Consider the following 13,138-nt stretch of genomic DNA (forward strand, 5'->3'; position numbering starts at 1 on the left):
TTTCTCCAAGTCTTAGAAGCTCACACCTGTCTTAAAACCTTGTGAATCCATATCCATGCAACACCTTAACAGCAGCCTTCCCTTAATTTATGCCATCTCCACAAACTCCCTTTTCCATCCACTAGTTCTAGAGGTGGAAAAAAATGGCAGATACCTACTGTTTATAAAAAGTTGCATAGAACTTCAAAAGGCACATTACTTTGATGCCTGAATTATTTTCAAATTCAAATGAAATTGGACAGACAAGGAGATTAAAAGGAAATCGCATAAGTCACGACAAAATTATTCTGTTTTTCAGTTCCTCTATAGTCCTAACCAAACAACTCCTCAGTAAGATTCTCTTCAGTTTCAAGTTGTTCATTAATTCCTCCTGCCATTTGTGTCTCCCTGCAACACACCTTATCAGTTCCTACTTAGAAAAGATAAATAAAGTAACAATCATCTTTAGTCCAAACTCTTTCCTGCCCAAAATCACATTTTTCCCCAAAAGAAAAATATTCTAATCTCTAATCTGTGTTTTCTGATCGATCTAATCTACCTGTGACATCGTTACATTCATTTCAGTCATTTCCTTTCCCTCCTATTATCTTCCCTTACTATCCTCCTTCAGTGTACTCTAATTCTTTACCACATAAGAGAAGAGACAAAGGGGGAAGAGGAAGAAAAAGAGAAAAAAAGGGAAAGAAGGAAAAGAGGGGAAAGAGGCTTCAGCTGTACTATCCATGCAAAATAATTTTCTCTGTAGTAGAGTGAGCTGAAGTTTTAACATCCTCACCTTGGCTGATCTCTCTCAACTGGCCTGCCTCAATTTACCCACAGTGCTGACTGCTTTCCTCAAGCTGTTTGCAAACAAGTGCCTTCCTGCCTCTCCCAGCACTTCAAGGAGCTCTTCGTTAATACTGGCATTGCAACTTCTATCTGCGTTAAAATCCCTGTTAAGAACAATGCTTTGTCATAATGCCTGCAAAACCCGCCACATCCATCCCTGTTGTCAGCCTGTCTCAGCACATTTCAGTAGTTCCCCCTCTGCCCACACACACAGCACTTAGTTTCATCTCATATCAGACAAGTTATGTGGTAGATCATCACAGCCTCACTCCAAAATATTATCAGACTGCCTTTGGCAAATATCCTGATCCAATTCAAGCAAGTGTTAAAAGAACAAAAATAAATGTTTAGCTGCACAAGTGACAAAATGCTTTTTCTGACTCTATTGTCAGCTTCTTGTTATCTGTATATACCACAACAGTCTTAGAAATTCACTTCAATTCCTGAAAACATGGAAAAGTTTGGGTTTGCCTACTTTCCCTTGCTGAAATTCAGTCACTGAACTTTGATAGCCAGGTTCTAGATTATTTCAAAGCCACATTCTTTCTAAGAGGAACAGCTGTAAGTAAGAAATTAGGTGCAGTGTGAGGATAGACAGCAGCTGCCTCTTGATAAGAATTCTATCCTTCACTCCTCTGAGATAAAACTCAGGGAAATAATTGATCTCTCTCTCTCACTCCCATTTTTAGAAGAACAATCACTGAAAAATACTGGCCAAATAAGCATTGTATAATTGATCTTAGTATTTCCTTGATCCTCACTGGTCTTATTTTAGTTACAGGACATGCACATCTTCTGTCTAGGGGTAAAGGCTATGAATCTGCTCCTTTCTTGTTCATTGTCACATACCCTTGAGTGACTGTAACTGCACAAACTATACAGAAATAGTTTGCTTTTTTAAATAGAATGCAACTGTTCTTATAGGAATGCATCCATGTAATCTGTACATATGAACCATTTTTATATATATTCATCACCTAATCTGTATTTTTATGCCAATAATACATAATGATATCCTTCCATTTTCCCTGTTATTAGAATTAACCTACACATCATTGATCATCTACAAGATGCTCTCCTTTTAAGAGTCATTTGAATGACATCCATGAAGTCCCTTACAGACTTGTTCAGAGTCAAACCAACTTCTCTTCTGTTATTAGAAAGACTTAAAACTTAATAAGTAATTTCTGGTATTTAAAGCTTGTCTCTCCCATGACACCAAAACTTAGTACCACATTTGACTGCTCTCCTATAACAAGAACTGTGCACTTAGTCCTAGGAACTTGAACTGAAATACAGAAATCCATAAACTGTTACCTCATCGAAGGAAACATCCTTAGAAATGATCAGACCCCCAAGAAATCTTACTTCTCTGCCCAAGTAGCTTCATTTCCTGAATGTTCTATTGAAGGCAGTCTGTATCTTTATTAGCAGGTCTAATCCTTGACAGTCAACTGAAAACTATCAAAATCCAAACTGCTTATAAAAGATTCACAGGTATATTTACAAGTACTTTCCTCAGTTTTATTCTTTCTTTTTTAAGCAAGTGATACTGACATGTGGTCCTGTCTTGCCTTTGCCACTCCAAAACTGCAAAAGAAGCATTTTTGGAAAAAAAAAATCAAGCATTCATCTGTGTTACCTAAATGAGATCACAATTCATCTTTTTCTCATTGGATCTACAAAAATTTCCTGACATCACAATGATCCCTAATGTGACAGCTTTACTTTGAAGAATGAGAATGGAAACAGACTTTTAAGAAAGAGTCTCTTTGTCATGAGAAACTGCTAAGTGATAAGCTGTAATATATTTTATACTTTTCAAATGGGGAATGCCATAGATTCTTACAGCCAAGGGAATTATTAATTATTACCACTACACTTAAGCACACACAAAAAATTAGGCTTGTGTTAGTTCTACAGCAGATGATGATAAGGGTAATTTCACTCTTATAAAACCAAATTATTCTCAAAAAACTATAAAATTTCACAAACAAAAAGTTACTTGCTCATTCTTTAATAAGTGTGACAAATGTACATCTGTACTGTTAACAAATATAAGCCCTGCTATTTGGCAGTGGCAAGTATTTTCTTCCTAGAGGATGTGTTCATATCCCGACTGTATTTTATGCTCAGCACATAGTGATGCAAGATGAACACAGTCAATGCTATTTTAATTTTCCTTAGACCATAGAAAACTGGTGTTGGATAACAGGGAAGGGCTAGGAGACAGGGATGCACTATGGACCACTTAGCCAGATGCCCTTCATACCCTGAAGAGCTCAGTGTGTGGTGAAGGTACACATTAACTTCCATATGGGTTCCACGAATGATAAATCAGTGATGGTCCAGAATTCCACCTCCACAGAGACAAATTGACTCTAACCTGGCAAGTTCATTACAGTTTTTTTCTGTGGCACATCATCCATTTGACCTCTGCATGGACAGGGGCATTTTTCTGGATCTCCTAATTATCTATACAGTCAGTGTCAGGTCCTATATGAGAGGTCAGGCCCTATCAATGTGAGATGAAAGCCTTTCAAACAGAGGGTCAGAAGGACTACTTGGATCTCAGCAAGAGAAGGTCTGTGAGGAAAATGCAGCAACAGGTAGGCTTATTTGCTGATCAAGAGTAATTCTGAAATTGCCCTGGGTAATAACTCTGTATCAATCCACAAAGATACCTTCACCTGAAAGACTGTCATGCAAGGAGGAAATACACCTTCATCTGTCTTAGCTGCTTCCCTCTCCTACTGTTGGAAGCATCTGCAACCTAGATTTTGCAAAAGATGGAATAGTGAGCAGGACTCTATGCCTCAAACAATGGTGCAAAAGGCATTGGGAAAACCAAGTTTGTAAATGAAACCACAATTACTACAAAAAGAAAATTAAGTCTGTTTTGAGGCTGGGTACAGATTCCCATCAGTGCGATATTCCTGGTCAGCTGTCTCCTGGGGTGGTAGGCAGCAGTCCCAGGCTGCCCCTGTGTGTTACACTGCCCACTGTTCTAGTGTTCTCTATCAGCAGCTGGAAAGTATATGGGAAACTGAACTGAAAACCTGAAGAAGGGATGCATCCATCACAGCTGACACAGATGAAAAAAAAGGATGCAAAGATATTATTAAAAGGGCAGATGATGAATAGATTTCTGCATATAATTGGAGAATTAGTATCTTGCCTCTAAAGCTGCCTTTAAACTTACCATGACCAGGCAAAACATAAGTATATGCTGCCATTTGTCTTGGGATAGACAGGCAGGAATTCAGTGTGGTAACAAGATTCAAGTCCAGTTGTAACATCAGGCTCTCATGCTCTGAAGTTTGCCACAAGGTAGTAAATCTTTGGCACCTGAAAATTATTTCTGTGGCCTGAACTGCAAAGAGAAGTGATTTTTGAGCATTGGTTCTCTGAAGCAAGCCCACAAACAGACTGGAGGACCCAGGTTCCTGAGGGTCCCTTTATCAGTCAGCTGCCCTGGTAAAAACAGATACAATTGTCTCAGGCGAGCAGCTATCCTCCCAAAATTGTTGAGTCTTCTCATGCCACATCAGTAACCTGTCTAAGTTGCTTGCTCAAAACCCTTTATCTCTCAGGGAAAAGGGAATGAGGTCCCTTGTTCCCAAGGTTAATGAAGAATCAATTTCCTTCAAGACAGATTTTTACAGGGAAGGTCTCCAGAAACACTCATAATGGGAGGTAGAGCAGAGAAGTGGGGCTGCTAGAGAATAGAAAAGCAAACAGGATCAAGTAACTTGTGCTGAGTGTCTAAAACCAAGTTTGATGAAAGAGAGCTAACACATTTTCAAATGAGTCAAGGATGATAGTACCAGATGTATGAAGAGAAAGTTAGTGGCTCCTAAAAATACTGATGTTTCCTTTACTGTTGGAGAAAGAACATATCAAAATATCTTGCTATCATCCCAAATGGATTCAGTAACTCTACCTATCATATTGACTTACAGCCAAGTATTAGCAAGTTTCAATTTCCTCTGTGATTGCAAACTGAAAGGGACTTTGAGAGATTTAGAAAGACTCAAACCCACATACCTAGCCATCCTAAAATCTTAATTTCCAGATAGCACTATCCAGAAGATGATGTGTACCTGTTTGTTGGACATTCCTGAATTTCACAGTTTAGAATAAAAAATTAATTGCAATCAGAATTGTTGAAACAGGCTCAGGGCTTGTGGCTGCTACTCAGGATTTAGTGCTGCTGAAAGTAAGAGAATAAAGACCTACATCTAATCAGAGCCTCCACCCTTCAAACTAAGGCAGGTTATTCTTCAAAGGCAATATGTAGTAACAAGACTTTTATTGTAGTGCAGAGTTGCTGCCAGAGGTGGGAAATGCCCCTGAAAACTCTTTAAAACTTTCTTCAACGAAACAGTAGAACTGAAGGGCCTTTTAAAATCTTTTCCCCTGACTAGAAGGTTATCTCAGTATGAGGTGTGCGCTATGTCAATTAGAAATCTTGAATGCTGACAAGAGTGGAAATAAGGGCTAATTCAGCATCCACAGAATCCTTAGCATTAAGTAAAAATTAGGCTGTCTTTCATATCGGTACTGGAGCTGTATTTGGCAGCCCCTGAGGAGAGGCAGAGTGACATTTCTGAGCAGCACAATCAGAACTGTTGACTGAAGCCAGGCAGGGCCAAAACACAATCTTGGTGGTGCTCCCCTTGCCTTTTTTCAGCAGGCAGCAGTGGCAGAGCTGGCAGCACTAATAATACTGGAGCAGATCATTTGGATAATTTGAGCTTCCACAACAGACTCTCAAGGGGCCAAACCAGAGCTCCAATCAAAGTCCCTGCAAGGGGAACCAAAGCAATGTCTTCATGTCCATCTTTTTATCAATTCCTAAGGAGTGTGATGCTCGGCACTCTGAGTGCCAGCTAATGGGAAAGATGGGGAGGCATACTCTGGGATGCCACTTCTGCTCACATACTAGGAAACAGACAGTTTTAGTGACCACCTCACCAGTTTTGGGGTTGACACACTCAACTGCTTTTAGCAGAAATATCTAAAATTTCAACTCCCTCTCCCTGCAGCCGGGGAATTCAGATAAAACCCATCAAACTCAACTCAGTACCTTCCTATTCCCCCTCGCCTCCACTGAGGCTATATAAATGCTAGTTATACAGCTCAGTTAAGCAGGATCATATGTTCCAAGTGACAGACAGATGGAAGATTATTTTTGAAGAAATCATTGGAAGATAAAAACTTTAACAGAGAAAGGCAAACATAAGAAGAAAAATGCACGTTAGAGGCCTTTTTAAACACTAAGAAGCAGAGTACCAATATATATACAACCACCACAAAGAATAGCAGCACATTCCATTCTGAATAAAAGCTATAGAGTATTAATCAGGCAGACTGTCAGTCTAAAATTAAATGGAAAAGAAACATTTTATACAGTATTATAAGAAAATATTCTAAATCATACCTCAGGTGCCAGGTATTCTGGAGTACCACAGAATGTTTTCATAGTTGCTGCATCTGTGATTCCTTCTTTGCAAAGTCCAAAATCTGTAATTTTTATGTGTCCATCTTTATCCAACATTAGATTTTCTAACTGTGTGTTGGGGAGAAAAATATTCCCTTAGTATTTCTTAACAGGACAGATCGATGCATTACATCATTTTTGTAAAAAAAAAGAGTTATTCCTTGCAAAAGAATGTAATTATTTTGTAATTTAAAAAAATACAGCATCTACCATATTACAGCATGTAACAGTGTTTACTGCCACAGGAGTTACACAATTAGTTAATACTTAAATACAGTTTACAATAGTAAATCCCAGGTCAATGACTTCAGAGGTTTCCTTTGGTCTAACATGACAGCCACTGATCAAGACACCTTTTACTTTCTATATTGTCATGAAACAGCCTGTATCCATAAATCCTTAAAATACCTCCAACTTCCAGAACCTTTTCAATAATAGACAGAATTTGGGATAGGGCAGCTACTGATAAAAACACCCCTGAGGTAAATTCCTCCTTGTCTACTTGCAAAGGACACTTCTTAAATTGTGAATTTATACCTCCCTATGCTTTGCGCTGCTTTTTAAATATATGATCCTTGCTTTGAAATGTGAAAGCATCAGAATAATGGCTACTATCACTTTCCAAAAAGGTTTCAATTAGCTGTACTTAAAATACAGATAGAACTGAAACCAAAGAAAACATTCTGAGCAACTTTTCTCAACAGAAAATGGTTTGGTTTTTTACTAATTATAAGGCATATAGTGAAAATGCTAGCATAGAACAATCATAGCCCTGTCATTCTAAGTCTGCATAAAGCCTGAAATATTATCAAAAGTATAGATTTCGTGTTGAGTCTAACTATGTTACAAAGAAAATGCAAAGTAGACAACATGAAAAATAGAAGAATAATGATGCCAAACTCCTCTTTCTTTATTATTTAGAATTTAAATTAAAAACTATCACCTATCATTCCTTGACCAGTCAATTCTGTATTTTCACAGCATTTCACATTATTACAACAGATTCTGCTACAAACAGGTAGCCCAGTATTTTTTTTTTCTGTTTGCCTCCCTGAGCAGAACTTGCCTACCATTGCCTCCTTCTCCTGGGTTTCTGTACAAAGGATTGCATTAATGAATTCCTCTACTCTGCATATACAACAGGAAAGCACAATTCCTGTATATGAAATTAAAGGCTTGTCACAGAAATAAAACTGTCTCATCATGGAATTTAGAGGTTCCTCTTAGACAAGTTAGAAAATGTTCCTGTTGAAAACAGAGGTTATTTTTCCATATAACATGGTCATAGTGTGTAACAGAGTACTTGGCAACTGTATACGCTGGCAGATCTAAACCAAACTACATTCCAAAACCAGGAAACTTTCCCAAGACACAGAAGACAAAATAATTTTTAAATCAATGCTGAAATAAATTCTTTTTCTATTGAAGTGTTCTGAATCCTCTTAAATGTTTCCAATGCATACAGAAACACCTGGTTGCTGAGATAAAAAGAAGCCAGTCACATCGTCCCAATTCACCACTTCCCTTGTTTCGGGACATTGAGAATTGTATTTGAGATTTGTGCTGAAATCTAAGTTAAGTTATGAGTAACAGGGCAGGGGCAGGGAGGATGAGGATCAGAAGTTTAAATCTCCTTCAAGTGTTGCCACTACAGTACCCTGCTTCATTTCATAATCAAAATAAAGTGAGGGAATGTACCCATCTAGAGATTACTACATCAAACAACTTCCTCCAGCACACACAGAACTTAAAACTGAACACAGATTTTTTCCCCATTAACTCTGAATAGTGCAACTTTATAATTACTTTGTGTTTGTCCCCATAGCCTCTGCAAAAAACAAAAATTTGATTACTTTTTTCCCTTTCTTTTTTTACCTTGAGATCACGGTACACAATCTTCCCAGAATGCAGATAGTCCAGGGCAGAGACAATTTCTGCACCATAGAAGCGTGTGCGGTCCTCTGAGAACACCCGCTCTCTCGACAAATGGAAAAACAGCTGCAGGGTAAACAGCAGGGACAGGATTGTAATAATTACTGATTTAGTGGGGGAAATTAACACAAACATAAAACACCTCTCATCACCATATTGTGATGATAGATAGTGTACTCTCAGTGGACACTCAGCACTCTTAGACAGCAGCTGGCTTATCTTTTCCAGGTTTCCAAAGGGAGAAAGCGAGCTGTTAAATCAGCGTTTTAATCAATATACCAATCTTGTTTAAGGCATTCTGCTTGCTACTCATTTAACCTTCAGTTACCAGAGGAAAAAAAAAAAAAAGAGTAAAAGTATGCAAGAGCATCATTCTGTACTTCTCCCTCTGCTACTTCCTCAGATTGTTGCTTTAAGCCACTGAGAAATATCACTAAAATGTACAGATTTTGGTTCTGCCTCATGTTTTTCAGTGCTCTAGTAACTTTTCTTTGAACTGAAAAAGGTCTGGCTCTTCAATAGACTTGGACTGAACTGGCATTTTACAAACCATATATTCACATGCTAGAAGTAGTAGTCACTAGAAAAAGCAAATCAACAACGGTGAGGGCTTATAAAAACAAATCCATGTATTTAGTGTATTTCTTTGCTACAATGTAAATATTGGTTTGGGTGTTCTGTCTCTTCTTTAGTACTTTTTAAGTAACAGCACTTTGCAGGCACTTTAAAGTCTTTCAGCAAAAAATAATAGTCATTATGTATTGCCAGTAATTTCAGCTGCAATGAAAAAGTGTAAGAAAAATCTCTGTAAGGTTGTCAGTATCTTAATGGATAAAACATCACGCTCAGAACCTGGAACAACATCTAAAAAAGCATATTTTAGCTGTTCAATTCAAATGTTTTCTGAAGTGGTGAGTTTTAATTACTGTTGAAAGCAAGTTTGGGTAATTCCTCAAGCAAAGATTAGTGAATATATTTCTCCTTAAGACCAGACTAGCCATGTTACAATGTTTTTGGCTTCACCACAGGAGCTAACAATCAACAAAACAGAAATAAAAAATGTTATCATTTATAAATTAAACTTAGACAGTGAAATCCACAACAGCTATGCATGCAGGCTTGGCTGGTTTTTTTTCACTGTTTGAAGTATCAAGTAGATGAGAACTGTGAAATGACAAGGTAGGTTAAAAATTACCCAAAAGCAAACCAGTAAAAAAAAAGCCAATGATGTGCTTAATCTGTCTTTATCACATCCTACTTTATGCCTTTAGAAAAGCTACACTATCCACAAGGCACAGAACAGTGTAGGAATTACTGCAGCTATTTTCAGCGGGTGGGCTTCTGGATGTGGCACTTGGGGACAGGGTTTAGGGGTGATTATGGTAGTGCTTCATTGATGGTTGGACTAAATAATCTTCCAGGTTCCTTCAAACCTTGATGATTCTGTGACTTTTCAAAACACAATTAAAAAGTCACTGCTATGAACTAGAAGTCAATTTCTTTCCTGATAACTGTAATTCATAATAGGTGTATCACTTTTGTCTTAGCCTAAACAACATTCCCAGTAAACTGAACCTTTTGGCAGCATATATATGTATAAGCAGAGACTTCACAGGATACAGAAACTGCACTATGATTTAAAGAAAATATTTAAAATTTTGTTCATTGTATCTGGATTCCCCATTCAACTTCTTTTCCAGTGCTCAAGGCACCCTGTACAAAAAAGGCAAACCTGCATGACAAGGAGGATCTTTATTTTGCAGGTGTGTCTGTTGCTCCTGCTCTCACCTGTTTAGGCACCAGTCCCTGGTGGGACAGGACCCTCTCTGCAGTGACTTGCCCTCTGTACCCATGGCTGCCCAGTGGTCAGTGCAACCACAAGATCCACCCACACCAAGCAACCAAGTCTGACTTCATGAAAGGCCTCATGCATCACCAAACTGGGAAAAGAACATCTCCCAATTTGTGTGGTCCTTTGGAGCGGTGGCCGATGGAAAGTAAAAAGCCCAGGCTAGATGAGAGTCCAGCCAACCTCCAGCCAGGAAGGCACTTCCCCAACACGAAGTCAGGGCCCGGTGCCTAGCGATGACAGGCTTACGGACGAGTGGCCGCAGTAGTGAGCTCCGAAGTCGCAGGACGAAAGGAAGAGGCGACTCTCAGTCTCTTCGGGGTAGGAGGTTTTATTGGTAGGGGATGCAGAGGGTAGAGACGAAGAAGCTGAGCGCCCCGAGGCAGGGAAAGCCTCGTGTTTTAAAGAGGGTGGGAGGGGTGAAAGATAGCAAATCAGAGAAGGATACATTAAGGACTGGCATAATCGGAGAACCAATCAAACACAGTTGTGGGAGGGACCCTGGCCCCTAACCCAATCACCCGACACCCTGGCCCGAACTTTCTAGAAAAAGAGGCAGGGGTGTCGAGTGACAGGCAGGCAGCCAGGGGTGGGGAACAAGAAAGATACATTTAGTAACCAAGACAACTGGGGGGGGGTTTGGGGATTGACACAAACTGGTAACAGGGCAGGACCTTCTGAGAGAACAATGGGGGGAAAACTGAACAAACATAAAAACACACCACAACAGTCCTTTCCACACATTGCTGTAGTATTTAAATAGAAAACAAATACTGCTAAGGTGAATTTCATTCACATAAAGCAAAACACAAAATTTACGCAATTTATGCCTTTATGTCTGTTTTGTGGCCTCTCATAAATAATAAGCTAGTGCTACTCATTTTTAAGAGTGCTTTTTGTTTTGATGGATTAAAAGCAATTAAAAATACAGATCAACACACTCTGAAAATTTGTAACTCCCAGTTAGTCCTTCATTTCATATCTATTCCAAACAACTCTTGGAATTTTCTGTTTGAAAGAGACTAATCCAGTAGCTGAACAGCAGCCTAAGAAAATTCTAAAACTTCAGGATACTTGTCACCAACATTTTTGTTTTAGTTTCCATTTAAAGTGTCCCAAATCTGAATCTAAAAGTTGCCAGCCTGACAATTAACATACAAAAAATAACTTTCTTTAGTGTTTATTTCCAACAAGAGCATTGATATTAATTAAAAACACCAACTTCAAAGTAAAATGACCAGCTAGAAACAACTAACAGCAGTTGTGTTTGTCAAAGAAACTGTGAGCTTCTGAGTCAGCTTATTTTAATGTATATGTGACACCACAGTCACTCTTCCTCACATTATTATAGCACCTAACAGAGCTGTCACCAAACCATACTTGCTAGTTTTGAATGAAGAATGTACATTTAGATATAAAAAATGCACATTAAAAGCACATTCATACACTCAGATATATGCTAAAGATATTAAGCAGATTCTAAAATTATAATAGGGAAAGCAGGGAGATTACAGGGGGATTACAGCATAATTTTCAGCTAATTAATTAGCTGGTTCACTATTTCAGAATAATTCTGCCACTGTGTTCTATTTACAACTGTCAGAACAGGAAGATTATATTTATTAAGTCAAAGAAGGAAAAGAAGAAATGTGATGGAAGGTTAAAAAAAGGTTTCCAACATTTTCACTATTTATTGACCTAGAGTTATTAAATATGTGCTGTAAAATCACTGGAATTGCAATAGAAATAGCTTTGGCACAAAGAAAGCCATTTTGCACATAACATTTTTGATGGCATACACGAGGGTGCTATTGTTACAGTGAAGACTGGAGCTCCAAATTTCTTGCTATGCCTTTAAAAACTGAACAACAACGCTGTCGTGGGGTTTTTCCTAATAAAAAAACTTAATGGAAAAATTTAAAGAAAGATCAAACATAGAAGTATATTCAGCTGCAAATCCAAGTATGCCAAATATATAAAAGACACAACCTTGTATCAATTGATATGTTAAAGTTGTACACACACTAGTGACCTACTTAGCATGTTGTAAGTTGAATGTCTGGCTCTTGCTGCTGTGTACTGGGTTTGTTCAGCCCTGCATTTTATATTTGAGTGTTGATTTTGCAAAGCACTTGCAGTAGCAACCTTGAAATTTCAAATTATTTATGAATTGTTTCAGACTTTGTACTGCTTCTTGGCACATGCTATACCCCAAGAAATATAGTACCCTCACCATGGACTATCATAATTTAAGGCTAAGGAACATTCTCTTGTTTACTTATTTTTTGTTAAGTAGGTTGTAAATCCTCTGTCTTTTTCTTTTTTTTTCCTAGACAGTAATAGCACTTGTTCAATTACAACAAGCCATTTAGTTCTCCCCTGCCTAATGAATTGAAGAGCTGTGCAACAAAAATGCCAAGAGGAACAGAGATTCAGAATTCTTATGTAGAGAAGCATCTGAAGAAATTTGAGGGTCTAATTTTATTATACACATAATTACCACTTAAATTTGTTACGAAGTACAAAATCTGGAATTATCCATAAATGCAGAGTGAGGAAGCTAATCTACTTATTAATCAGCTGAATCAGGGTACTCTGCAGAGTAATGTACGTAATAGATTTAATTTCTAAAACATTTTCAACCTTTAAAGCAAAATACTGGAAATAAAAACTGGGAAACATACACTCCAAAAGTATTCCCCAAAAATAAAGAGCCACATGGTGAACTCAGCTAAGCCAGATGAATATTTGTTTACTTGAAATCTAATTTCAATTTCTTAATGCTACTTTAACATAATTTCTTCAGTACAACAAAGGTATTGAAAAGTAATTACAGTGGCAGATGCATCCCTCTAGCTATACACTGCAACACAGGCTATGATCAATAGACATTGGTAATTTGGTAAACATTTCACCCATGGAGTCTAAAAGCAAAACCAAATGAAGACAAAATTCAGCTTTTGGCCCACAACAATTATTTCAAGATCTTGCATTCAGCAGGAAAAATGTTCTCAGTATAAGGAAAA

The 13,138-nt window shown here is 38.0% G+C and overlaps 1 protein-coding gene across 1 annotated transcript in view; it reads right to left on the reverse strand.

Moving 5' to 3' along the window:
* Window positions 1-13,138, reverse strand: part of AKT3 (AKT serine/threonine kinase 3) — a 152,878-nt gene that overhangs the window by 32,423 nt on the left and 107,317 nt on the right. The window contains exons 9-10 of the mRNA XM_036381402.2: window positions 8,207-8,329; window positions 6,272-6,400 (exon numbers count right to left, since the gene is read on the reverse strand). Coding sequence (XP_036237295.1) covers window positions 6,272-6,400; window positions 8,207-8,329 — 252 coding nt within the window. The remainder of the gene's footprint in view (window positions 1-6,271; window positions 6,401-8,206; window positions 8,330-13,138) is intronic.

The sequence above is a fragment of the Molothrus ater genome, chromosome 3 (genome assembly GCF_012460135.2).
Source record: "Molothrus ater isolate BHLD 08-10-18 breed brown headed cowbird chromosome 3, BPBGC_Mater_1.1, whole genome shotgun sequence".
Taxonomy (NCBI): Eukaryota; Metazoa; Chordata; class Aves; order Passeriformes; family Icteridae; genus Molothrus; species Molothrus ater.